The sequence below is a fragment of the Tenrec ecaudatus genome, chromosome 2 (genome assembly GCF_050624435.1).
Source record: "Tenrec ecaudatus isolate mTenEca1 chromosome 2, mTenEca1.hap1, whole genome shotgun sequence".
NCBI lineage: Eukaryota > Metazoa > Chordata > Mammalia > Afrosoricida > Tenrecidae > Tenrec > Tenrec ecaudatus.
This window is the reverse complement of record NC_134531.1, coordinates 147,801,261-147,826,385: the sequence shown is the minus strand read 5'-3', so window position 1 is coordinate 147,826,385 and position 25,125 is coordinate 147,801,261. Positions and strand designations below refer to the sequence as shown.

Genomic DNA, 25,125 nt, shown 5'->3' with positions numbered 1-25,125 from the left:
TATTGTTTTTTTAAACAAGTTTAGACAATTTTTTCATTCTACGTTTCAGAGTTCATTTCTCTGGATCTATTTTCCTTTGCAAGCACAGAACTTGATGTAGAATGTATTTGTCATTTTCATCACAGTGCATTACATACCTGTGCATAGGGGTTTTTTGGTTTTGTTTGTTTTATGATGGAGTTACTACTACACAATGAAAGAGGTACTCTCTTTAATGTTCCCTAGTGTGAGCTTCTTTATTTATCTTACTAATAAACAAAGATCCTAGGACATGTTGTTCCACAATAAGTTCAACTATTGCTTCATAGAAATTATATAATAATAATAATAATAATGGGCTATATCTGTAAGCATTGGACTGCTAACCTCCAGGTCATTGGTTCAAACCCACCAGCCATTCAGAGAAAGAAATATGAAACTGTCTGCTCCTGTCAAGATTTACATCTTTGGAAAGCCAAGGAGTGGTTCTATGCTGTCCTATGGGGTCACTATGATTTGGAAAGAAGGCATATGCTTTTTTATGAATATGAATCAACTACTCAAGGGCAGTGGGCTTCTGGTTGGGATACATGCAGTGGAATACAGTACTTTCAAAATGTTATCTTATCAAATGTTCCTAACTATAATGTAGAATTATAGCACCCCCTGATAATGACACAATATAGTACATTAGGATGGATCACATAGTACATCATCAACATCAAATCTAAATGAAATACGTCTCTGCATAGTCAATTAGTGTGCTCTCTGTTCTTAAATGTGGAACCAAACAACATATTAAAAGACAACATAGAAAGATAAATACGGGAAGAAAAACGATGTGATTTTAAGAGCAAGTGAGCCTTTCTACTCTGGTAAAGAGCTGAGATCTTGGAAACACAGAGAAGCAGTTCTTCTACTCAGTCCTATGTGGTTGCTACGAGTTGGAATTGACTCGGTGGCAATGAATTTGTGTGTGTGTGTGGAGGAGCTGGCTGAGGGTTCAGGAATATTTTTAGCAGCTCTTGTGAGTGACAAGCTTTGAGCAGAGGATTGAAGGGGATTTTGATGAGCACTTTTCTGATGGATCTCCAAATCCCTTCCATCGTGCTACTCTAGGTGTAGTTTTATTAAAGATACATTATTTTAAAGGAAAAAGGCAATATGATTTCCAGATATGCAAAAAATCAAATGTAACAAAGAGAAGCCAGCAGGCTATATTAGAGAATAATTATAATTCAGCCACTTTTTCAAGAAAGGCATACCTACTTAGAGATCATATGGTTTGTAACTAAGAAGAGAAACCATTGCAAACCTTCCTGAAACAAACTTTCCTGCAAAGATTGTATACTTTTAAATTGCCATCATTTTCAAAACAAGGAAGGGTTGCAAATTAAATGAAAGGAAAACACATCATTTATAAATGGAAGGGAAACCCCTAAAGCAAGAAGGTACTAACAATCTAAGTTATTTGATGATTTATAAAACAGATTGAAATATAAAACATGAAGTCCTAAAATTTTAAGGACAAAGAGATACAAGAAATCATAAATTCCAACCTTTATGCTTTTAAGAAAAAAAAGTTGTTGATCAAAGAATACTATTAATTTCTCAGGGGTAGAATCCAGAGGTAGTGCAAGTGTTCTTCTGACAAGCTAACCATTACTTTCACTACTTTGTAGTAATTTTTATTCTACAATGAAATATAGATCACCCCTTCTCCTTCAGAGTCAACTTATTCAGAAATAATTCAACCAGGGCCATTTCCAAAAAATTACATTATCAAAGAACCCTAAGAAAGAAAAGAGAATGATGTAAATAATGGCATTAGTTAAGTACCATAAACGGGTGATTTAATTGTTTAAGCAAAATAGCGTCTCAGTATACCATGAAGTGCTAGTTTACCTGTGGCAGTGTTTCTACTCCGTTCCCTTCAAGTAGAGATTGAGATGCGGAGAGAAAATCGCTTTTCTCACAGGTCTGCTGGCTGACCAGCGTGTCCCCGTAGTTGGGCTGAGGGAAGATCAGGTGACTATTCCGAGAGTCCGCGGTGAGGGAGACCTCATGGGAATACGTCTGTAGAAAAGCCCGCACCCCGTCCACAGCCTCAAAAGGTGCAGCAGGCACAGCCGCCACACCACCAATGGCTGCCGGCATCGAATGAGACTTGTGCCAGTGACACACCCGGAGTGCCATCAGCACAATGACAAAGGCCAGGAAGATGCAGGAGACCACCGCTACAGCCACCACCAGGTACAGCGTGATGCCTGAGTCATCGGGGTCTGCAGGGGTCTTGATGCTGTCCAGGTCGGACAGGACTTCGGGGATGCTGTCGGCTACGGCCACAGTGAGCGTGACGGTGGACGACAGAGGAGGTTGGCCATGGTCCTGGACCACCACCACTAGGCTCTGCTTGAGTACATCCCTGTCCTGCAGGGCCCGCACCGTGCGCACTTCGCCCGTGTGCACGCCCACCGCGAAGAGCCCTGGCTCGCTGGCCTTGAGCAGGCGGTAGGACAGCCAGGCGTTCTGCCCGGAGTCTCTGTCCACTGCCACCACCTTGGTCACCAGGTAACCTGGCTCTGCAGAGCGCGGCGCTAGTTCCACACCAGTAGAGCCATCAGTGGGGAGCGTGGGGTACAGGATCTCAGGAGCATTGTCATTCTGGTCCAGTACCAACAGGTTTAGCGACACATTGCTGCTGAGGGATGGGTCCCCGCTGTCCCTGGCAGCTACCCAAAAGTGCAGGGCTCGAAACTGCTCATAGTCAAAGGAGCTCAAGGCATATAAGACTCCTGTGTCTGCGTTGATGGAGACATAGGAGGACAGGGGCGTCCCCTCGATGGTTTGCTCCACCAAGGAGTAGGTTACATGCGCGTTGTCACCGCTGTCAGGGTCATGGGCAATCACAGAAAAGACGGAGGCACCTCTGAGATTGTTTTCGGGAATGTAGGCAGAATAGGAAGTCTGAAGGAAGGCAGGCGGGTTGTCGTTGATGTCTGTCACCTGCAGCAACACTTGAGCATTGGAGGACAGAGGCGGGTTCCCTTCATCTTTAGCTGTCACGCTGATGTTGTAAAGGGAAATCTGCTCTCTGTCCAGGGGCTTGGTTGTAACTAGTCGATAGTAGTTGTCCACCGACCTCTCTAACTTGAAAGGCAGGTCCACTGGGAGTGAACATTGGATCAATGAGTTCTGCCCAGAGTCCTTGTCGTGCACGTTGAAAAGTGCAATGACAGTTCCTGGGGGAGCATCTTCGGGAACTGAGCTGGTAACAGAAGTCATGTAAAATTCTGGGCCATTGTCATTCACATCTAGAACAGTGACCATGACCTTGGTTCTGGTCAGAAGGCCTGGACCATCCTGAGCTTCTATGTATATATCATGGTATTTGACATCTTCATAATCTAGATTCTTAGTGATCACAATATCTCCAGATGTCGACTTCAGCTCAAATACCTCTGACGTTTCTCCAGGCTTTTTTTCTCGGAAATATGCCACTTCAGCGTTGTGCCCCTCATCTGCGTCGGTGGCGGTGACCGTGAGTATTCGTGTGCCGACAGGCATGTTCTCTGGGACACTGACATGGTACTCAGGCTGAGTAAACACAGGCGCATTGTCGTTCGCGTCCAGGACTGTCACTCGGATGCTTAAGGTGCCCGTTCGAACAGGGTCACCGCCATCGGAAGCGAAGAGGAGGAGATGGTGGACTGCCTCTTGTTCTCGGTCCAGAGCACGCTGCAGCAGCAGCTCTGGGTGCTTATTCGCGTCTGCTGTGCTTCGCACTTCCAGAGAGAAGTGGTCATTTGGGCTGAGTTCGTATTTCTGCAGGTTGTTCCTGCCAACGTCGTCATCATGAGCACTCTTAAGAGGAATTCGGAATCCTGGTGTGGTGGTTTCACTGATTTTTATTTCCAATTCATCTACTCCAAAGCGAGGAGTGTTGTCATTGATGTCTGTTATTTCCACCTCCACCGAGTAAATGTTTAGTTTATCCTCTAGAAGGATGTTAAAGTTCAGGAGACAGGGCGCGCTCTGGGCACAGAGCTCCTCGCGGTCGATCCTGTCCGCAGTGACCAGGCTGCCCTTTCGCGGGTTCAGAGCGAAAAGCTGCGCCCTACCTCTGGAGACGATGCGGACTCCCCGCTCCGCCAGTGCCACGAGCTCCAAACCCAAGTCCTTGGCGATGTTGCCCACGAAAGCACCTTGGTCGGTCTCTTCTGGCACAGAATAGCGAATCTGCCCAGCCGCGGTCCCGCACCGGATCGCCCAAAGGAAGCACAGCAGGACCAGCCTTCTGCAGTGGGGGGACTTTGGCGGAGCCGCCATTTCCCTGTGCTGCAGTCTCTTCTCCGGGTCAAGTGCCAGGATTCCCACGTTCACTCCCCAGTGTCCGAAGTGGCCAGCATTGGCCGGTGAGCACCCTCTGCAGACACCCAGTGAGGCCGCAGAGCGCAGAGTCTTGGCGCTCCGGAGGACTGTGTGGCCAAAGTAGCAGCCCTTTGTGTTGGGAGGGCGGAAATTTGGGACTGCTTTGCTGCCTATTACTCCTTAGATAGATGGTCAACAGCGACGCTCAGAGGCCTAACTCATTTCTGCAGCAGCTCTGGCAAACCCAAGGTATTGCTTATTTTTGCTTGGTGATTTTTCAGTTAAAGAATCTCGGGGATCTAAGATGTTGTAAAAGTAGCAGGGATCTTTTTAGACACAGGAATCTTTCCTCAGCATTAAGAAAAATGATGTGATTGAATGTGACGTTGATGGTAATTGCTTCGGAATTATTACCTCACGCTCAAGACTACTGTTGCCCTTGTTCGGAACACCTACTTTTTCTTTTATCCTTTGAGACAGTTAGAGCACCAGCAAGTCACCAGCCAGAGTCTTTTACAAGGTTATATGTCTTGAATTTCTTTGCTTGGTGGCTGGCATTTAACTTTGAAACTGTATTTAAAATTTCACAGGAAGTACTTTATTGGGTGACACATTGCATGATGTTGGAGATTCAACCGAGGTATACAGTCTCTGCTCTCAGGAGGCTTAAAAGGGGGTGAAGAACATAGGGAAGCCAACCAATGGTATGACAGAGAATTTTAATGGTTTGAGGGTTGGGAGCAATGATTGATAGGGAATACATCCACTTAGATGTGGGGGGCGGGGGGGCTGGACAAACTTTCTCAGGACAGGACTGAAACTGAATCCAAAAGAGTAGAACCGGGGCAGTAAAGAGGCTGGAGTATCATTCTAGAAAGTCAACACAAGTGCTTAGAGATCAGACGCAGCATGGCAAAGGCTACAGGCAGAGCAGGGAAAGGTTTTCCATCACCTGGAAAGTCAATCACTCCCACGGTGTTTGAAGTTTCCAACTTTTATTTTTATGATGTTTAGTGTTTTCTAGCTTATTTCTGTGTATATAGGTGTCATACATGTGTTTTCAACAAAATTGAGTTTGAAGTATTTCAAATATTCACAGGAGAAAATACTGTAACTGAAATCTGTGTGTACATACATAGTGTTATTAAATTTCAACACCTTGCCATAGAAGAGATCAGGTTTTATCTATTCTGAAATAAATTTCTGACTTACAGAAAAGTCACAAAAATAGTACAAAGAATTCCCATAGGCTATTGTTCCACTATACTCTCTACCAAATGCTAACATTTTACTGTATGTATTTTCATCATTTCAATCCATTTCTCTCCTCTCTCCTTTGAAATGCATAGTAAATATATATACACACACACATATATAATAATTACTCTTTGTGGGCACCATAATCCATTGCTGCTATTAGTTGCCATACACTGTTTAAGTAGCATAACTTGAAGAAAAGTCTTCACATTATTACAGGGTTAATTTTGCCTACTTAATTATTTTTCTTCAAAATGATGTTTACTGCCCTTATGCTTTTGATTTTCCATGTATATAGTAGAACCAGGGTTAATGAAAAATACTAATATTGTAGTTGGAATTGTGTTGAAGTTATAGATTAACTTTTAAGGAATTGACATAGTTTCATCATATTTATAATATGTAGGTCTTATTTACTTTATATTGTTAAATTTTTTTCTCCAAAATATTTTAAAATATGGTTTTTTGTGAGGTTACTTTATAGCTTGTTGTTGGAAATGATATACTTTTTCTTGTTTATTTCCTATATGTGTTAGTGGTGAATAGAAAAGCTGCTGATTTTAGTACAGTGATCTCACATTAAGCAATGTTATGAAGCTCTTATTCTAATACTATTGTCTGTAAAATACTTTGGTTATTTCTACATTAGAAATTAAAATTATCTGCAACGAACACCTTGGATTTTTGTACTTCTTACTTTCTTTTCTTAGCGATTTGCATTTCAGTATAACATTGAAGAGGTGTTCCAATTTCATCACATCTGTCTTGCCTTGCTTTTAATAGACATGATACTAGATTTTCACCATTGTCTGTGATATTTTTGGTAAATTTTTAATAAGTATTTTTAACCTGTCCTACACTTGTTGCATTTACTATTTGCTAACGTTGCATCTGGAGCCCTGCTGGCGTAATGGTTCTGCATTGGACTCCTAACAGGAAGGTGAGCAGTTAGAAAACAGCAGACACTCTGATGGAGAAAGAAGGCTTTCTACTCCAGGAATGGTTCCAGGCTCAGGAACCCACAGGGGCAGTTCGCCAAGCCTGTCCTATGGGCTCACTGTGAATCTGAATGGACTGGATGGCATTGAGCGTGGTTTTGCTTTAATGCTGTGTTCTGGGTGAATTTATTTTACAATCTTCCAGTTTACTAAGCATGTATTCCGTTTTCTCTAATCTCATTTCTTTCTTTCTGTCTTTTTCATTTTGTGATAAATATGAGATAAAAAAGCACCGGCTATCTCAACGATCTTCAGCAGTGATATTCAGCATGTCCATTGCCCTCCCATGGTCTGCAACAGGCAATGCTTTTGCTACTTAACCACAGGAATTGGCATGCAACATTTTTGTCAGTCATCCCTCTTTTTTACTAACCAAAAGGTATTACTGGGTATTTTGGATTTAAGACACTTTTTCTTTCCTATTACACCATTCGAATCAATCACTTGATCTGCAATGTCAAGCTTTTAATCTTAAGATTAAACTCCTATGACCTTATGCTAACTTACGACTTTCTGTTCCATCTCTGGTACATGTCCTAATGCCCCTCCTTCCAACTGTGCTTGCAAGCACACACACACACACACACACACACACACATCAGTGCTTCAAGAAGTTTATAGGAAAATGGAACTAAAAGATAATGGAATATTCCTACAAAAATTTTATATGTATTTATTCATTCCCATCACACTCTGTCTTTTGGAAAGGCAAGCTTTATTTAAAGCATCCAGAAAATAGCACCATGATTATAAACTGGTAGAAGGGGGAAGGTACCCAGTTATGTGTTCCTTTGGCATGGCCTCGATTGGGAGTCTCTCCTATGCCTGTTAATTGCCCAACACTAACCACTTTCCTTTTTGGGTTGAAGTACACAGGTAGGCATGTCGTGCGCTTGTTACCAAATACACACTGCAGTCAGGAAAAGAGGACACCCTTAGGCAACACTGAGGGATCCACTAAAATATTAAATGTGTGTATTGAGAATAACATTAATTCAATAGGTTCCTTCACATTTCCACATGATTAAAAGGAGTCAAAGAGATTTCATTCATGTTTAAGCAACGGAGTTGGTAATAATCCTGTATTTTGTAAGAGGTGGGTTACATTCAAGTACTCCTCCCACAGCCACTTGTAAGATTATTCCATTGGTGAGCAGTACTGGTTGGACTGATATCTGCAATGGTTGCCTAATCAAAGAGATTTCTGTGTAACACATGCTGGTACCAGACTCACGTGTTTACCTGGACTTACTGCCCTGGGAATAATTCTTTCTTGGGAAGAATGAACATGCCAATTATGATGGAATATACATAATTTTTGTTAACTGGGTCTATTATTGGTATATCAACCAATAGCTTATAAAACCACGTCTCGAGTTGCAAGTTATATTTTATTACTTCATTTTATCAATTAAACATTAGCTACAAACTTAATCATGCATAAAATATTTAAAAGATGAAACAAAAAGCGAATGCATTCAACAATGATATAGGCTTGCAGTGAACATAGACATCTATAATATTAGCACAACTAAAGTGACTACTTTAGACTATTTCTATGGTTCAAATATCCCCAAAAGATTATCACAAAAAACTAACAGATGATAATTACATGAAATTAGAGAGCAAAATATCAGGCATTGATAACTTTAGGAAACTTGAAAATAATATTAGTGGATATCAATATTGGTAGGTCTTTTTATCCTTAAATACATCAAAACAATGGAAAATTCTTTGCCTTTTCTGAGAATGTAAAGAATTATAAACTCCTCATTGATTATAATGCGGATGTAAGATTCAGAGAAGCTTGCCACCTAGTCCACATATCAATATTTTCTTAATGAATATATAATTCCTTATATAGAGGGTTCTTTAGCACTGTTACCTATAACTCCTTATTGAATGTATGTATTTCCTAAAGGAATAACTACTCCTTTAGAAGACTGGTATACAAACTTAACATGAATACTATACTGTAAGCATCTTCATAAAGTAATTAGATCAATATGAATTGTTAATACTATATTTTTGAAGTTTACTAGGAAAGGATATATAAAAACATAATTCATAACTCACTTTCTGTTTGACACAAGAACTCAGGAAAAATGTACATTAGGGTGACAAAGTTTGATCTAATTGACTCATTGAGAATAAAGAACATGAAATTGACAAAGAGGGAATGAAAGGTATAAAATAAAATATATAACAAGTAAGAATTTGGGATATTTTCTAGTGAAAGCCTATCCTTTGCAGATAATAGGATGGTAAAACAAGAGGAGTAAAATGATTTGGCCATAGGTCACTGAATCGATTGCCCTTGGGTCAATTCTGACTTACAATGACCTGGAGAGCAGAATACAATTGTCCCTTTCAATTTCCCAGGCTATAAACTTTTGTGGGAACAGAACCTGATCTCATGCATGGTTCCCTACTGACCTTGAGGAAATAGCCCAATTCAGAAGCCATTCTGTACCTAGGACTCTGCTGGCCAACTTTGAACAGGAAAGTCCTCAGCGGTAGATTTCCTTGCTGCTGATTCCCTGGTCTTACCCCAGTGGATTCAGCACCTGTATGCACCATCCTTTTGTGTTAAAGCTACTTTCCAGGGTAAGAACCCTTATAGATATACCTGAATATAAACATGCAGCTAGATTGAGCAGTGATTTTCTAGGACTGTAACAGAAATCCACAGGTATGTATGGGATATAGAAAACAATGTAGTAAAGGATGAAAACAAGTAAGTAAAATCAGGCGTTATTTTTTACGGAGTTGGCATATCAATTCCCATCAAGAGTTTACCTGAGGAAATGCTTCCTTCTTGTCTTCCAGTAAAGACTGAGGTGCTGACAGAAAATCCTTGTCCTCACAGGTGTCCTGGCTGATGAGCGTGTCCGCGTAATTGGGCTGCGGGAAGATCAGGTGGCTCCTCCGGGAGTCTGCGGTGAGCGAGACCTCATGGGAATAGGTCTGCAGGAAAGCCCGCACCCCGTCCACATCCACAAAGTGAGAGGCGGACACAGCTGCCATTCCTCGACTTCTATCCCGGGGCAAGCGTGACTTGTGCCAGCGGTGAAGCCTGAGTGCTGTCAGCACAATGACAAAGGCCAGGAAGATGCAGGAGACCACCGCTACAGCCACCACCAGGTACAGCGTGATGCCTGAGTCATCGGGGTCTGCAGGGGTCTTGATGCTGTCCAGGTCGGACAGGACTTCGGGGATGCTGTCGGCCACGGCCACAGTGAGCGTGACGGTGGCGGAGAGAGGAGGTTGGCCGTGGTCCTGGACAGCCACCACGAGGCTCTGCTTGAGCGCATCCCTGTCCTGCAGGGCCCGCGCTGTGCGCACCTCGCCAGTGTGCACGCCCACCGCGAAGAGCCCTGGCTCGCTGGCCTTGAGCAGGCGGTAGGACAGCCAGGCGTTCTGCCTGGAGTCTCTGTCCACTGCCACCACCTTGGTCACCAGGTAACCTGGCTCTGCAGAGCGTGGCGCTAGTTCCACACCAGTAGAGCCATCAGTGGGGAGCGTGGGGTACAGGATCTCAGGAGCATTGTCATTCTGGTCCAGTACCAACAGGTTTAGCGACACATTGCTGCTGAGGGATGGGTCCCCGCTGTCCCTGGCAGCCACCCAAAAGTGCAGGGCTCGAAACTGCTCATAGTCAAAGGAGCTCAAGGCGTATAAGACTCCTGTGTCTGCGTTGATGGAGACATAGGAGGACAGGGGCGTCCCCTCGATGGTTTGCTCCACCAAGGAGTAGGTTACATGCGCGTTGTCACCGCTGTCAGGGTCATGGGCAATCACAGAAAAGACGGAGGCACCTCTGAGATTGTTTTCGGGAATGTAGGCAGAATAGGAAGTCTGAAGGAAGGCAGGCGGGTTGTCGTTGATGTCTGTCACCTGCAGCAACACTTGAGCATTGGAGGACAGAGGCGGGTTCCCTTCATCTTTAGCTGTCACGCTGATGTTGTAAAGGGAAATCTGCTCCCTGTCCAGGGGCTTGGTTGTAACTAGTCGATAGTAGTTGTCCACCGACCTCTCTAACTTGAAAGGCAGGTCCTCTGGAAGTGAACATTGGATCAATGCGTTCTGCCCAGAGTCCTTGTCGTGCACGTTGAAAAGTGCAGTGACAGTTCCTGGGGGAGCATCTTCGGGAACTGAGCTGGTAACAGAAGTCATGTAAAATTCTGGGGCATTGTCATTCACGTCCAGAACAGTGACCATGACCTTGGATCTGGTCAGAAGGCCTGGACCATCCTGAGCTTCTATATCAATTTCATGGTATTTGGCATCTTCATAATCTAGATTCTTAGTGATCATAATATCTCCGGATGTCGACTTCAGCTCAAATATCCCTGACGCTTCTCCAGGCTTTTTTTCTCGGAAATATGCCACTTCAGCGTTGTGCCCCTCATCTGCGTCCGTGGCGGTGACTGTGAGTATTCGTGTGCCGACAGGCATGTTCTCTGGGACACTGACATGGTACTCAGGCTGAGTAAACACAGGCGCATTGTCGTTCACATCCAGGACTGTCACTCGGATGCTTAAGGTGCCGGATCGGACAGGGTCACCCCCGTCATAAGCGAAGAGGAGGAGATGGTGGACTGCCTCTTGTTCTCGGTCCAGAGCACGCTGCAGCACCAGCCCTGGGCGCTTATTCGCGTCTGCTGCGCTTCGCACTTCCAGAGAGAAGTGGTCATTTGGGCTGAGTTCGTATTTCTGCAGGCCGTTCCTGCCAATGTCCGCATCATGAGCACTCTTAAGAGGAATTCGGAATCCTGGTGTGGTGGTTTCACTGATTTTTATTTCTAATTCATCTACTCCAAAATGAGGAGTGTTGTCATTGATGTCTGTTATTTCCACCTCCACCGAGTAAATATTTAGTTTATCCTCTAGAAGGATGTTAAAGTTCAGGAGACAGGGCGCGCTCTGGGCGCAGAGCTCCTCGCGGTCGATCCTGTCCGCAGTGACCAGGCTGCCCTTTCGCGGGTTCAGAGCGAAAAGCTGCGCCCTACCTCTGGAGACGATGCGGACTCCCCGCTCCGCCAGTGCCACGGGCTCCAAACCCAAGTCCTTGGCGATGTTGCCCACGAAAGCACCTTGGTCGGTCTCTTCTGGCACAGAATAGCGAATCTGCCCAGCCGCGGTCCCGCACCGGATCGCCCAAAGGAAGCACAGCAGGACCAGCCTTCTGCAGTGGGGGGACTTTGGCGGAGCCGCCATTTCCCTGTGCTGCAGTCTCTTCTCCGGGTCAAGTGCCAGGATTCCCACGTTCACTCCCCAGAGTCCGAAGTGGCCAGCATTGGCCGGTGAGCACCCTCTGCAGACACCCAGTGAGGCCGCTGAGCGGAGAGTCTTTGCGCCCCGAAGGACTGTGTGGCCAAAGTAGCAGCCCTTTGTGTTGGGAGGGCGGAAATTCGGGACCGCTTTGCTGCCTATTACTCCTTAGATAGATGGTCAACAGCGACGCTCAGAGGCCTAACTCATTTCTGCAGCAGCTCAGGCAAACCCAAGTTACCTGCCTAATCTAGCTTGGGATTTTCAGTAATTTCTCAGCATTGCAATGATCTCAGATAGTATAAAATTCTTGGTCAAGGCAGAGATCCTCTTCCTAGGTATAATAAAACATTGTAAACAAGTGTCTTTTTGTTATTTGTTGCTTTGAAAGTAGTACTGCACACTCAAGAATGCTGAGCCCTAGCTGCAAACACCTTCTACTTCTAATTTTACCCTTGGAGAGAATAAGAGCAATTCCAAATCACTAGGGACAGTATTTCATAAGGTTTTATGTCTTGAATTAGTATACTTGGTGGTTGACACGTAGCATCAAAAACTATGTTTTACTTATGAATGATCAAATGCTTAGTTGAATTGCTAACATTTGTTGCCACTTTGCCTGGTGCTGGATATACAAAGTGGTGGACACAATCCTGTCCTCAGGAGGCTTACAGTGTAGCGAGGAACATAGAAACGTCAACAGAGTCATATCGCAGAGCTTTGTAACTGCTGTGAAAGTGGGAAGCAGTGGTAGGGATATGGATTGGGAAATATATATCTGCCTACATTTAGGGACCAGAATGTATTTTCTCAGGACATGGCTGAAGCTGAATCACAAAGGGTCACATTGGATCAATAGAGAGGTTGGCGTAGTCTTGAACTTCAGTTCAAATGCTTAGGTTAGAGATGTATCAAGGAACATTAAGAAAACCCAAAGGGGTTCTATTGGTAACACTAAAGCTGGAAGAGCCTTTTCACCACATGGAAAGCCAATCACTCAAAGTTGTTTGAAGTTGCCAAGTCATTTTTTAAACACTTATTGTTTTCTAAGGGTATGAAAATACTATAGTGGGATTCATTTTACTCCTTTCCCACTTTTATGTAGATATGCATCATTAATATATTTTTAATTTAACTGAAAAGATTCTACATGTACAGTTGAGAATATGCTACAACTAAAAGCTATGTATATACAGAGTTATCAAACATTAATTTCTTCGCTTACCTAATTAAGGTCAGTTTTTATCATTTGAAATAAGCTCAGACTTACTGAAAAGTTAGTGATTCCCATATACTCTTTACCCTTACTACCCCAAATGTTACTATGTTACTGAATTAAGTTCACACTTTTCTCCTGCTCCTTTGAACTATATATCGATGTCACCTATTTCATTATTTTTGTGTGATTACCATAATTTTAAGAAAGTTGATATATGCCAGGGAAGTTTTACCTACTCTGTTCATTATTTTTATTGTTGTTTTACATTTGCATATATATATATATATTCTATCTGTTCACCTCTTTTCACCCTCCCTTTTTAATGGTTTAATGGAAGGCAAACTTTATTTTACAAAAGCAAAACAAAACAGAAAAGAGTACCATGATTACAAACTGGCTAAAAAGAGGCACACAAATAATGTCCATTTGGACTCTCACTCATGCACTCATTCTCACTCACTCACTAACTCACTCTCTCACTGACTCTCACTCACACACTCACTTACTCACTCTCACTCACTCTTTCACTGACTCACTCTCTCACTCACTCTCACTCTATCACTCACTCTCTCATTCACTCTCTCACTAACTCATTCTTTCACTGACTCACTCACTCACTGACTCACTAACTCACTCTCTCTATCTCACTCACTCTCTCACTCTCTGACTTTCTCACTAACTCACACTAACGCACTCACTCTTACTCACTCACTCTCTCACTCACTCACTCACTCTTTCACTCACTCACTAACTCACTCTCTCACTCACTCTCTTACTCACTCACTCTCTCACTTACTCTCTCACTAACTCACTCACTCACTCACTCACTCACTGACTCACTCACTAACTCACTCTCACTCACTCACTATCTCACAAAAAAAAAGATGAAAAAATATGTCCTTTTGGCAAAGTCTTATTTGGTAGTCTCTCCAATTTCTGTTGTTTGCCTAATGGTCATCAGCTTCCTTTATAGGATGAAACTAAAATGGTAGGCTTTTAGGTGCCCATAGGGTTTTATCAAAATACAATCCTGTTTCAGGAAAGGCAGCACTGTCAGCCAGCTGGTGGGAGTCTGTTAAAATATTAAATACTTGCTTTGAGAATAACATTCATCCACTCGTTCTTCTCACAGTCCAAAGATTAAAAAGAGTCACTGAGATTTAATTTATTTTTTAAGCAAATGAGTTGTAATAATCCTGTCTCCACTTTGTAGGGGGTGGGTTACACTCAGTTACTCCTCACAGAGCCAACTGGAAGCTTATTCCATTGGTGTCCTGCACTGATCGGGCTGGCCTCTGCAATGGTACACAAATAAATGGGACTCCCAGATAACACGCGCTGGTGCCAGATACACGTGTCTGCTGAGCCCTTGTTCTGATATTACACAATATAGTGAATCGATGATGCTCCTCCCGGATCCACTGGGTAGTTTCTTGATTCACTTCTGCCTTGTCCAGACATCTTGGAGAGTCAGAGCAGAATCAGACCTCAGGCCCCATGGTTGGGTCTGTGCTAGACTTTGTGCTGGAGTCCTCTTTTGATTTCCTTGTTTTGTATTTCATCTATCATTATAATATCTCAGAGATGAGCAAGTCAAAGCATGAACTTACTCCTCTTGTGAAGAGTTAGCATATACATTAAAATGAAATGCGCATGATTTTGTTAGTTGGCTCTGTTACAGGTAAAATGTATCTGAGGTTTTAAAGTGACTTCTCAAGTTGCACATTACATTTTCTGTTCATTTTATTACTTCCTTTATTAGTAACTTTAACATTAGATATGTGCTTTATCATGCATAAATGTTTTGTAAGCTTAAACAAAGAGCTAATATATTCAACAACCATTTAAACTTGCAGTGTACATAAATTTCAGTAACATTGGCACAACTAAAAATACTAATTTAGGCTATCTTGACTCTTCTAATATGCCCAAATACATGATCATAGCATACAGATAATATCTAAATTAAATTGAAGCTTAAAGTCAAGCCCCCAAACACCAAGTCACTGCCATGGGGCCAATTCTGACACTTAATGACCCTAATAACTCAAGAAAATTTGACAATAATCTCAGTAACATAAATTTTTGTGGGTATTTTTATTCTCAAATATAAATCAGAATAACATAAATTCTTTACACTTTCTTTAGAATGTAAAATGTTGTAAAATCATCATTGACTGTACTGCTGATATAAAAATTGAGAAAGCCAATTAACTTGTCCACCTATGAATATTTCCTTAATGAATCTAGACTTCTCAAATGTATGTATACATTTAAATTCCGTATGTAGAATTACACTTAACACTATGTCTATAATTTCTTTAAAAAGATCATTTTATTGGGGGCTCGTACAACCCTTATCACAATCCATCCGTCCGTCCATCCATCCATCCATCCATCCATTGTGTCAAGCACATTTGTACATTTGTTGATATCATCATTCTCAAAACATTTGCTTTCTACTTGAGTCCTTGGTATCAGATCCTCATTTTCCTCCCTGTCTATAATTTCGTAATGAATATATCCATTTCCTCAAGGAACAACTGCTTTTTTAGAAAACTGTTATACAAACTTAGCATGAGCAGAGTTATATAATAAGCATCTCCCTGACATAAGTTGATCAATGTAAATTATCAGCACTACAATTTTGACAATTTCTAGGAAGGGACTTAGAAAAATGTACCTCACCACCCACTTTCTATTTCACATAAAAGCTTAGGAAAAAAAAAAGCTTAGGAAATATGTAACATTTTGGTGACAAAGGATTATGTACTTGACTCATATTAAATAACTTGGAAATTAAAAATTGTAATGAAATTTACAATAAGCATTTAAAACAAGCAAGGATTGAGGACATTTCCTAGTCAAACCCTACTCTTGGCAGATAATCGGATGTTAAAACCAGAGCAATACGATTATTTGGCCAGAAGTAATCAGATTCAATGCCATGAGGCCATCTTGATGTACAGTGATTGTATATGACAGAATGTAACTGTCATTATGGGTTTGTGAGGTGATATATCTTCATAGAGCAGCAAGCTATATCGCTTCCCCTCATGGTGACCGGTGGTTTGAACTGCCGACCTTTCAACATGTAAGCCACAACGCCACCAGGCATCCTTTGGCAAGGGCTAAGCAAGAAGGTCTGAGGAGCTAGCTCTCTTTGCTGCTAACGCAGTGCTCTGACTCCAGTGGAGGGAGCACCTTCATGCCTCCTCCTCTTCACGCTACCCACCCACATTCTGACGACAAGGAACTTCTCAGTGGAAAATCAATTATAAATGTATGTGAATATAAACATGCAGCCAGGTTGAACAATGATTTTCCAGGGCTTGTAATAGAAATCTACAGCTAGATAGAGAAATGCCCTGGGGCAGCAAGATCAGTGGTCTAAGACCACCAGCTGCTCTGAGGAAGAAAGATGAGGCTTTCCACTTTCACAAGGACTCACAGTCTTGGAAACGCACAGGGCAGTTCTATATTGCCCTGCAGAGTGGCTCCGAGTTGGAATCGACTCCAGAGCAGTGAATTTGGTTGTTTTTTGTTTTATCATAGTAAAGAGGGAGAATCAGTAAGTAAAATTAGGATATATATATATTACGGAGTTGGCATATCAATTCCCATCAAGAGTTTACCTGAGGAAATGTTTCCTTCTTGTCTTCCAGTAAAGACTGAGGTGCTGACAGAAAATCCTTGTCCTCACAGGTGTCCTGGCTGATGAGCGTGTCCACGTAATTGGGCTGCGGGAAGATCAGGTGGCTCCTCCGGGAGTCTGCGGTGAGCGAGACCTCATGGGAATAGGTCTGCAGGAAAGCCCGCACCCCGTCCACATCCACAAAGTGAGAGGCGGACACAGCTGCCATTCCTCGACTTCTATCCCGGGGCAAGCGTGACTTGTGCCAGCGGTGAAGCCTGAGTGCTGTCAGCACAATGACAAAGGCCAGGAAGATGCAGGAGACCACCGCTACAGTCACCACCAGGTACAGCGTGATGCCTGAGTCATCGGGGTCTGCAGGGGTCTTGATGCTGTCCAGGTCGGACAGGACTTCGGGGATGCTGTCGGCCACGGCCACAGTGAGCGTGACGGTGGCGGAGAGAGGAGGTTGGCCGTGGTCCTGGACAGCCACCACGAGGCTCTGCTTGAGCGCATCCCTGTCCTGCAGGGCCCTCGCCGTGCGCACCTCGCCCGTGTGCACGCCCACCGCGAAGAGCCCTGGCTCGCTGGCCTTTAGTAAGTGGTAGGACAGCCAGGCGTTCTGCCCGGAGTCTCTGTCCACTGCCACCACCTTGGTCACCAGGTAGCCGAGTTCTGCTGAACGGGGTGCCAGCTCTACACCGGTGGAACCATCAGTGGGAGCGGCAGGGTACAGGATCTCAGGGGCGTTGTCATTCTGGTCCAGCACGAACAGACTCAGTGACACGTTGCTACTAAGTGATGGCTCCCCATGGTCTCTTGCCGTTATCCACAACTGCAGCTCTTGGAACTGCTCAAAGTCAAAGGAGCGCAGCGCATATAGGACTCCGGTGTCAGAATTGATGGAGAAGTAGGAGGACACAGGCACCCCCTGTATGGTGTCCTCTGCCAAGGAGTAAGTGACTCGTGCATTCTCATTGCTGTCAGGGTCGTTGGCAGTCACGGAAAAGATGGAGGCAGCTCGGGGGTTGTTTTCATGAATGTAGGCAAAGTAGGCTTCCCGGAGGAAGGCTGGGGGGTTGTCGTTGATATCTGTGACAAGCAGTGGAATGCGAGTTTTGGTTGAAAGAGATGGAGTTCCTTCATCCGCTGCTGTCACTGTGATGTTGTACCCAGAGATGAATTCTCTGTCCAGCATTCGTTCCGTTACTAGACGGTAGTAATTATCCACTAACTTTTCTAACTTGAAGGGTGGGTTTCCAGAAATGGAACACGTGGCATGGCCATTGTCTCCACCGTCCTGGTCATGCACATTAATAAGAGCAATTATGGTCCCTGGAGGAAAGTTTTCTGGAATTGCAGTGGTGACAGAGGTGATGGTCATCTCAGGGGCATTATCATTCACATCTAGAACTCTGACCAGCACCTTGGCTCTGGCCATGAGCCCCGCACCATCCTGAGCTTGAATTTCCATCGCATATACTTCATACTCTTCAAAGTCCAATGGTTCTGTATTTACTATTTCTCCAGTGTGAGAATCCAGCTGAAATATTTGGGCCATTTTGTGGTCTATATTGTGAAATGAGTACGTTACCTCCCCGTTGACTCCCTCATCCGGGTCTGTGGCATTTACTATGAGCAGCCGAGTGCCCAGTGGCACGTTCTCAGGGACACTTACGTGGTATTGAGCCTGAGCAAACGCTGGAGGATTGTCGTTGGCATCCACCACCTGAACACGTATTCGAAGGGTGCCAGAGCGGACTGGGTCACCCCCATCGGAGGCAGTGAGCACGAGGTGGTGGACAGCCTCTTTTTCCCTATCCAGGGGGCTCTGTAGCACCATCTCTGGCTGTAGGGGCCCGTCAGCTCCCTGTTGCACATCCAGGGAGAAATGAGGGTTGGGGCTGAGCTGGTAGCTCTGGAGTGAGTTCATTCCCACATCGAGGTCTTGCCCAAATGGCAGAGGGATCCTGGTGCCTACAGTGGTTATTTCATTCATTTTAACGTCCAGTTCCGCTAACTGGAATTGGGGAGTATGGTCATTAATATCAGTGATTTCCACTTCGACAGGGAAAAGCTTCATGTTTTCCTGTAGTAGGATGTTGAAGTTCACCAGGCACCGCGCGCTCTGAGTGCAGAGCTCCTCGCGGTCGATTCTACCCGCTGTGACCAGGCTGCCCCTTCGCGAGTTCAGAGCAAAAAAGGGCGTCTTACCTCTGGAGACGATGCGGACTCCGCGCTCCGCCAGCTCTTGGGGTTCCAGGCCCAGGTCCTTGGCGATGTTGCCCACGAAGGAACCTTTGTCTGTCTCTTCAGGCACCGAGTAGCGAATTTTCTCGGCCCTGGCTCCCAACTGCAGCCCCCACAAAAGGCACAGCAGGGTCAGCTCGCTGCGTCCTGGCAGATGAATTCCCATCGCAGGCGGTTGGTAATTTTCTGCTAGTCCGCTACCAACAACACAGTTTCCCAGCCGTTCGGAGCCCAAATCAACCGAATTTTCAGGAGAATTCAGAGCACCAGTCGTCCAGAACTAGAGTCTGGGGCAGAATCAGGACCAACGATTCTGATCTGGCAACAAATAAGGCTCTAAGAGATGCAGGATTTCTTTTTCTTTATGTGAGCCTCCGTGTATCTCCCAGGTTGGTGAACAGCGACGCCCAGAGGCCTAAGCAGTTACTGCACACCTAGGGAAAAACTTCGTAACCCGGTCTACCGATTAGCTCTTTGTTACTCGGTCTATAATATAGGTGTAAGGAGGATAAACTCCTGTGTCTATGTACTTAAATGTGTCTAAATGCCACGGAATTGCAATGCATAGTATAATTCTAGCATTCTGAAGCTATGTGCTTTCCTCTTTTGATATTCAAGGAACAGCAGAGGGCTCTCTACTACCAGAAAGAGAAGACAACCACTTCTGTTTGGATAGCTTGGCGACTTGACAGATTTCAAAGCTGTGTAAGTCAGAAGAGTTTCTCTTTGATGAAGAAGGGCGGGGCAAGGAAGAAGTAAAAAGAAAGTCTTAGAAAGTAAGCTAGACTCTAAATGGGGCCGTCCCGTATCCTTTTCATTGAGTTCTGAGTACTTATCAGAAACCTTGGACTATTTTTTTTTTGAAACCTTGGACTATTGAAGGCCGTATTTTATCCAAAGGTAAGATATTTCAAATTAAGTAGCATTAAAAAAAACCTCCTTGTCAATGAGTTGATTCTGACTCATAGTGACTTTATAGAGCAGAGTAGAACTGCCCCTGTAAGTTCCTGTGGCTGTAAATCTTTTCAGGATCATAAAGCCTAATTTTTCTCCTGTGGAGAGGTTGGTAGGTTTGAACTGGCAACTCATAACTTGTAACTCATTATGCCACCAGAGCGCCTATGCCTATGGCCATACCACCTTGAACGTGCCTGATCTGCTATGAAAGTCACACTGGACCCTGAACTTGTACAGGAAAAAAATCATAAGAACATATAATTTAGACTTCACATTTAAGAGACTGAAGAAGTGACATTTCTTTTCAGAGCTGAAAAGAAAAAGGCCAGATTCTTGATGGTGTAGTGGTTAGGTGTTGGGCTGCTAACTGCAAGGGCAACAGTAAAGAGTTACAGTCTCGGAAACTCACAGGGATATAGACCCTATGCTACAGGGTCACTGTGAGTTGGCATTGACTTGACGGCAGTGAGTTTTTAAAATTGGAATAATATGTATTGTACTATCATCACATTTAATATCATCCACAAAGAAGTTTGCTTTCTTAAATAACAGTATTTATAAATTAGGAAGCTGGATATGTTGTCATCTTCTTTTACCTAGTTTAATATTATGAAATGTAGTGAATATAATGTCTTATTTATCTTTACTCAAAAGTAAAGGAAAAATGCTCTCTGCACTCCAGAGTTTGGTCTTTTCAGGAGCAAACAAAGCCATATACTGGCAGTCAGCCCAGGGACCCCAAGACTGAGAAGGAGCAGGAACATAGGAACAAAGAAAACAGTGAAATAGCACAACCCTTTTCAGAAAGAGAATTTCCATTCTTCTATATTGACTTCTCAAAGACATATGTACAGAGTCAAGGGATAGAAATTTAAAGATGCTGCCTCAATTTTCAAGGGGAGGGCTCTTTAACAGGAAGCATACATGATTAAGCACAAACTATCTGTTCACAACAGAGAAATTGTCCAGGCTAATAAAGCACATAATTTTTTTAAAAAAGGAGGTAGCAATTAATTTGTAGAACTCTTCCCACCCTAATGGCAACAACAAAATAGCAAGGCTGATTTATAAAAGGAAGATACTTCAGAAATAAAATAGTTAAAATTCACAGGGAGATATATTTGAATCCAACATGAGAGTTAAGGCTTCGCTGTTGGCACTACAGAGAATATCCAGTTGAAAGACATCTCTTTAGCCAACCTGCAGAAATTAATAGTTGGAAATATCTGAAGGTTCATGGAGACATTAAGAATAGGGCAGTTTCCTCAAATGTACATAGTCAGGGTAATTCCTCACCCAGCCCTGAGACAGATACTGGGCAGAAAACAGTCCTTGGAGGACCTGGAGGGACGTCATAGGTGCAGGGTGAGGGACAGAGTCACAGTGAGGAGAGACCACTAAGATCATGTCAAAATCAAGGAAAACTGCCATTCCGGTTATTTGAGGTTGGTTGTGCTACTGCAAACTACCAGTGGCTTGCCTGTGCTCTAGAATCCCCTGAGTGAAAGACCAGGTTAACTCGGAGGCAGCATGTTAGAAGCTATGCGTTGGATCACAGTTGTGTCCATCGAGGCGACCAGACAAGTAAGCTACAGAAATCATGATGGTGTCTTGTCTAAGAGGACCATGCTGTTGGACTCAGTTGCTAGGCTGTGTGACTGTAGAGCACCATCATCATAGGCATGACCTGAAGACTCTGAGCCCTGTAGAACCGTGGCCATGAACTTGTCAAGTCAGCTCAAATGGTAGGTTGAACAAACATCACTCATTCTATACTTATCAACAGGTAGAATGATTTGGCTCAAGGGCCGGAGAAAGTAGGAGATGAAGGGGTGTCCAGGAAGACACTAGGCAGGAGTTTCTGACAGCCAGGAACACATTAGAGGCCTGCTGGAAAAAGGGAGCCTTATTGTTGATATGGGATGATGCTTGTGCTCGATGACAAAGACAGCTTGATGATGACACTATATTTCAGGGTTTGCTCCCAGTGTAGGATTCCATCTGTCAATAATTTACAAAGAATTATATAGTAGTTCCTGGAGATGAATTGTTTTCCAGAGATCATTACCATTGTAATTTTGACCTCTTTATTGAAGCAGGTCTCTTGGTCCTGTTGCTGTGGTTATCACAATCACAGTTCTTGGTCTTGCTTCTGTTAGGACTAGCATCCTAGATGAAAGTTGCTGCCACTACATTGTAATTCCCAGTCTCCATTTCAACCAGGATACCGAAACAGATTCCCTTTTCTCTTGTGCTCCATGCTGTAACTGTCCCTCTCCAAAGTCAAGTACTGTGCGGGCGTTGGTCGTGAATATGTTCTATAGGTCCTGCAAGATTGTGTGAAAAGGATAGGGGACTTCTGCATAAAGTAGTTCATCTCAGTCAGCGAGACTATCCCAGAATGCAAAGGAGTTGGACGAGTGGTTCTTCTGCAGGCCGGCTCTGCTCTACTCCTTGTGGTTTCCAACTGCAAACTTGTCATTTCCATCCAAGCCCCTGAGCTCTTTGGACTTCTCCCTACCACTTCTAAGGGTGGTAGGTCTCCTGCTCAGTCCATGGTTTCTCCGGGAGAAAGTTCAATGACTTACTGCCTTGATCTCCTTTACTTAGGGGTAAATGAATTTTATAAATTTGTGAGAATTGCTGCCAGCGTCCCAACCTATCTCAGATTGTAGCAAAAATGTTGCACCTATGAAGACATTTTTCAGGATTTCCAAAAACAAAATACCTATTAAAAAAGCATAATGTATAATTTATATTCAGAATGAAAACATCTACATATAAAAAACACATTGATAGGATTTCAGGGAAGCTTTCCGATGCAAAGGGCCTAGAGACTTCCTCTTGCATAAGCAGCTGGATTTAGCCTGTCGTTCTCACGTTTGTCCCTGCCCTCTTCCCTGGGGTAAGGAAAGTTTTCTCAGCACTCACCCTTAGGTTTCTGGACACCGAGTTCTAGATCTTAGGCGAGATCCCCCGCCTCTGAGCCGCAGGGCTTCAGTATATCCTGGCGTCCGGGCTGCGAGTTCACTGAGCAGAACAAAGACAGCCCGAAGGCACGCAGTGCTTCCCGACGACCCGGGCGCCTGCTCTCCGCCTCCAGGGTGCGGCTGCTCAGATTGAAGATGGCCGCCACGGTTTCTCGCGCATTTCAAAGGGGCTCAGGACACTCCTGATACCTCCGGACGTTCCTGAACGAGCTATCTGGAACAGATTCGGGGGAGAGACCTTGCAGAGATCCTTTCTTGCCGGATCGCCGCACCAGATAGCTAGGCTTCCCTTTGCTTCAGCTACCGATCGACCGACAGCGGCACCCAGAGGTCCCCCTCGTTCTCTACCGCCTGCTATTCCAGCTATTTCTGAAAGTCCTGTGTGCCTGGGCAGGAGAAAGGCGAGGCTGTCTTCTACAGAGCGACAGTCCCTCGGAACCCCCCAGGGGCAGTTCTGCTCCGTGACACAGGGTCGCTATGAATCGAAATGAACTCGATGGCAGTGCGTGATCGAGTGAGAGTTTGTCGGATCTTATTTTAGAATATTAACTGGTTTAGAATAAAGGGGGCCAATAGTTACTTCCTCACCAAAAGGTGAATAGAACGGTCTTTCCAGAAAATTGAAACAAAACATTTTTGTCCTGTTATTTTAAAATTCACATTGGCTTAAAATAGGAATCGTTACCAAAATTTCCCTTCTGACATTTCTTTTTGAAGAAGTCACTATGCTACCGAAGTTGCTTTGCTTAAAAAAAAATGCTAGTCAACAACTTTTCCATTTAAACATACTTCTGTAACGAATGAATTTGATGATATAAGAAAAAGAAATCTTCATATTAAAAATGTAGAGAATGTTGACAACAATTTTAAATCACCAGTAGTTACATTATATAATGACGGATAAAATGAGTTTTTGTATTAAAAGGATATCTACCCACAGTTGGCACATAAATGCTTTATAATAGAAAATCAGTTCCTGAATGATTGGTGGCCCACTCCATTCCCCTCCCCCACTTTTGGTTGTTGTTTAGGTTTCCACACCCCACTCCCCACTTCTCTAGGGGGAAGTTGAATCTATTTATAGCTGCATTTGATCTTGATAAATATTTGGCAGTGCTTGGTTTAGGGGTACAGGTGTAATATAACCAGCTTAGGGCAAAGTTTCTCAACTTGGTACTACTGGCATTTTGAACTAGATAATTCTTCATTGTGGGGGGGCTATTTTGGACATTGTAGATTGTATTTCAAGTCTCTCTACTTACTACTTGCCCCCAGAGGTTGTGACTAAGAAAAATGACAGTATCAAATGTATCCCTTTCCACTTTGAGAATCAAAGACTTAGCATATTCCCTGGTGACTATGATTGAGCCATGAATGGTTAATGATTTTGAAAAAACCACTTCTGTGGAATCTTTCCAGCTCTAGCAACTCTATAAGACAGAAAACTCCTCAGACTGACCCATGGGGATTCCAAAGCTGTGCATCCTTAGAGATTGCCATGTTTGTTTCTCAAGGAGACACAGATGGGTTTGAACTGCTGAGCTTTTGATTAGCAGCTGAGCATTTTAATCACAGCACCACCAGGGCTCCTTTAGAAAGAAAGACTTTGGCTGGGACTGTCACTCTCTTAACTTGCCATGGACAAGGAAAGAAATTCCCAGCTACTGTTGGCAGTCACTTTGTGACTACAAGAGTCTCCAGCCTTTGGAAGTTTACAAGCAGATGAGGGCAGTACTGAAGCCATAGATAAAAGGAAATAAGTGTTGATTCTTCAAAATTGGGTCAAGAAAAGCAAACTGTGCAGACTAGAAATGTAGCGAGTTCAAAATGAGACGTGCGGAAAGTGCAAAATCCATGTGAGATTTTCAAGGCTTAGTATAAAATGAGGATGTGAAATGTATTGTTAAGAAATTTATATTGACTAAATGCTCAAATGTTATTGTAGATGGTATACATACATAGGATGAAATAAAACAGATTACTAAAATTAATTTCACTTGTTTCTTTACACCACTTTATTGTGGTGGTAGGAAAAATTAAAATATCATATGTAGTGTGGACCTGTGGCTCACATTATAATTCTATCGACCATTATATTCCATTTTTAAGAGAACAAATGCTGTTTTAAAGAGTTCTTGAAGCACTGATGAAGATTCAAATTACAGCGTTTAGTATGAATTACAGCTCAATGGAAAG

General features: G+C 43.5%; 1 protein-coding gene across 4 annotated transcripts in view; it reads right to left on the bottom strand.

The window, feature by feature from the left end:
* Positions 1-23,246, bottom strand: part of LOC142439393 (protocadherin gamma-A10) — a 211,041-nt gene extending 187,795 nt beyond the window's left edge. The window contains exons 1-2 of one of the 4 annotated variants that reach the window (XM_075541733.1): positions 16,734-23,246; positions 11,821-12,213 (exon numbers count right to left, since the gene is read on the bottom strand). In XM_075541733.1, the coding sequence (XP_075397848.1) occupies positions 12,172-12,213; positions 16,734-19,148 (2,457 nt within the window). In that variant the 5' untranslated portion in view covers positions 19,149-23,246 and the 3' untranslated portion in view covers positions 11,821-12,171. Of the gene's footprint in view, positions 1-1,884; positions 4,505-9,404; positions 12,214-16,733 lie in introns of those variants that run through there. The other 3 variants (XM_075541727.1, XM_075541725.1, XM_075541719.1) reach the window with 3 other exon arrangements.
* Positions 23,247-25,125: the final 1,879 nt, after the last annotated feature.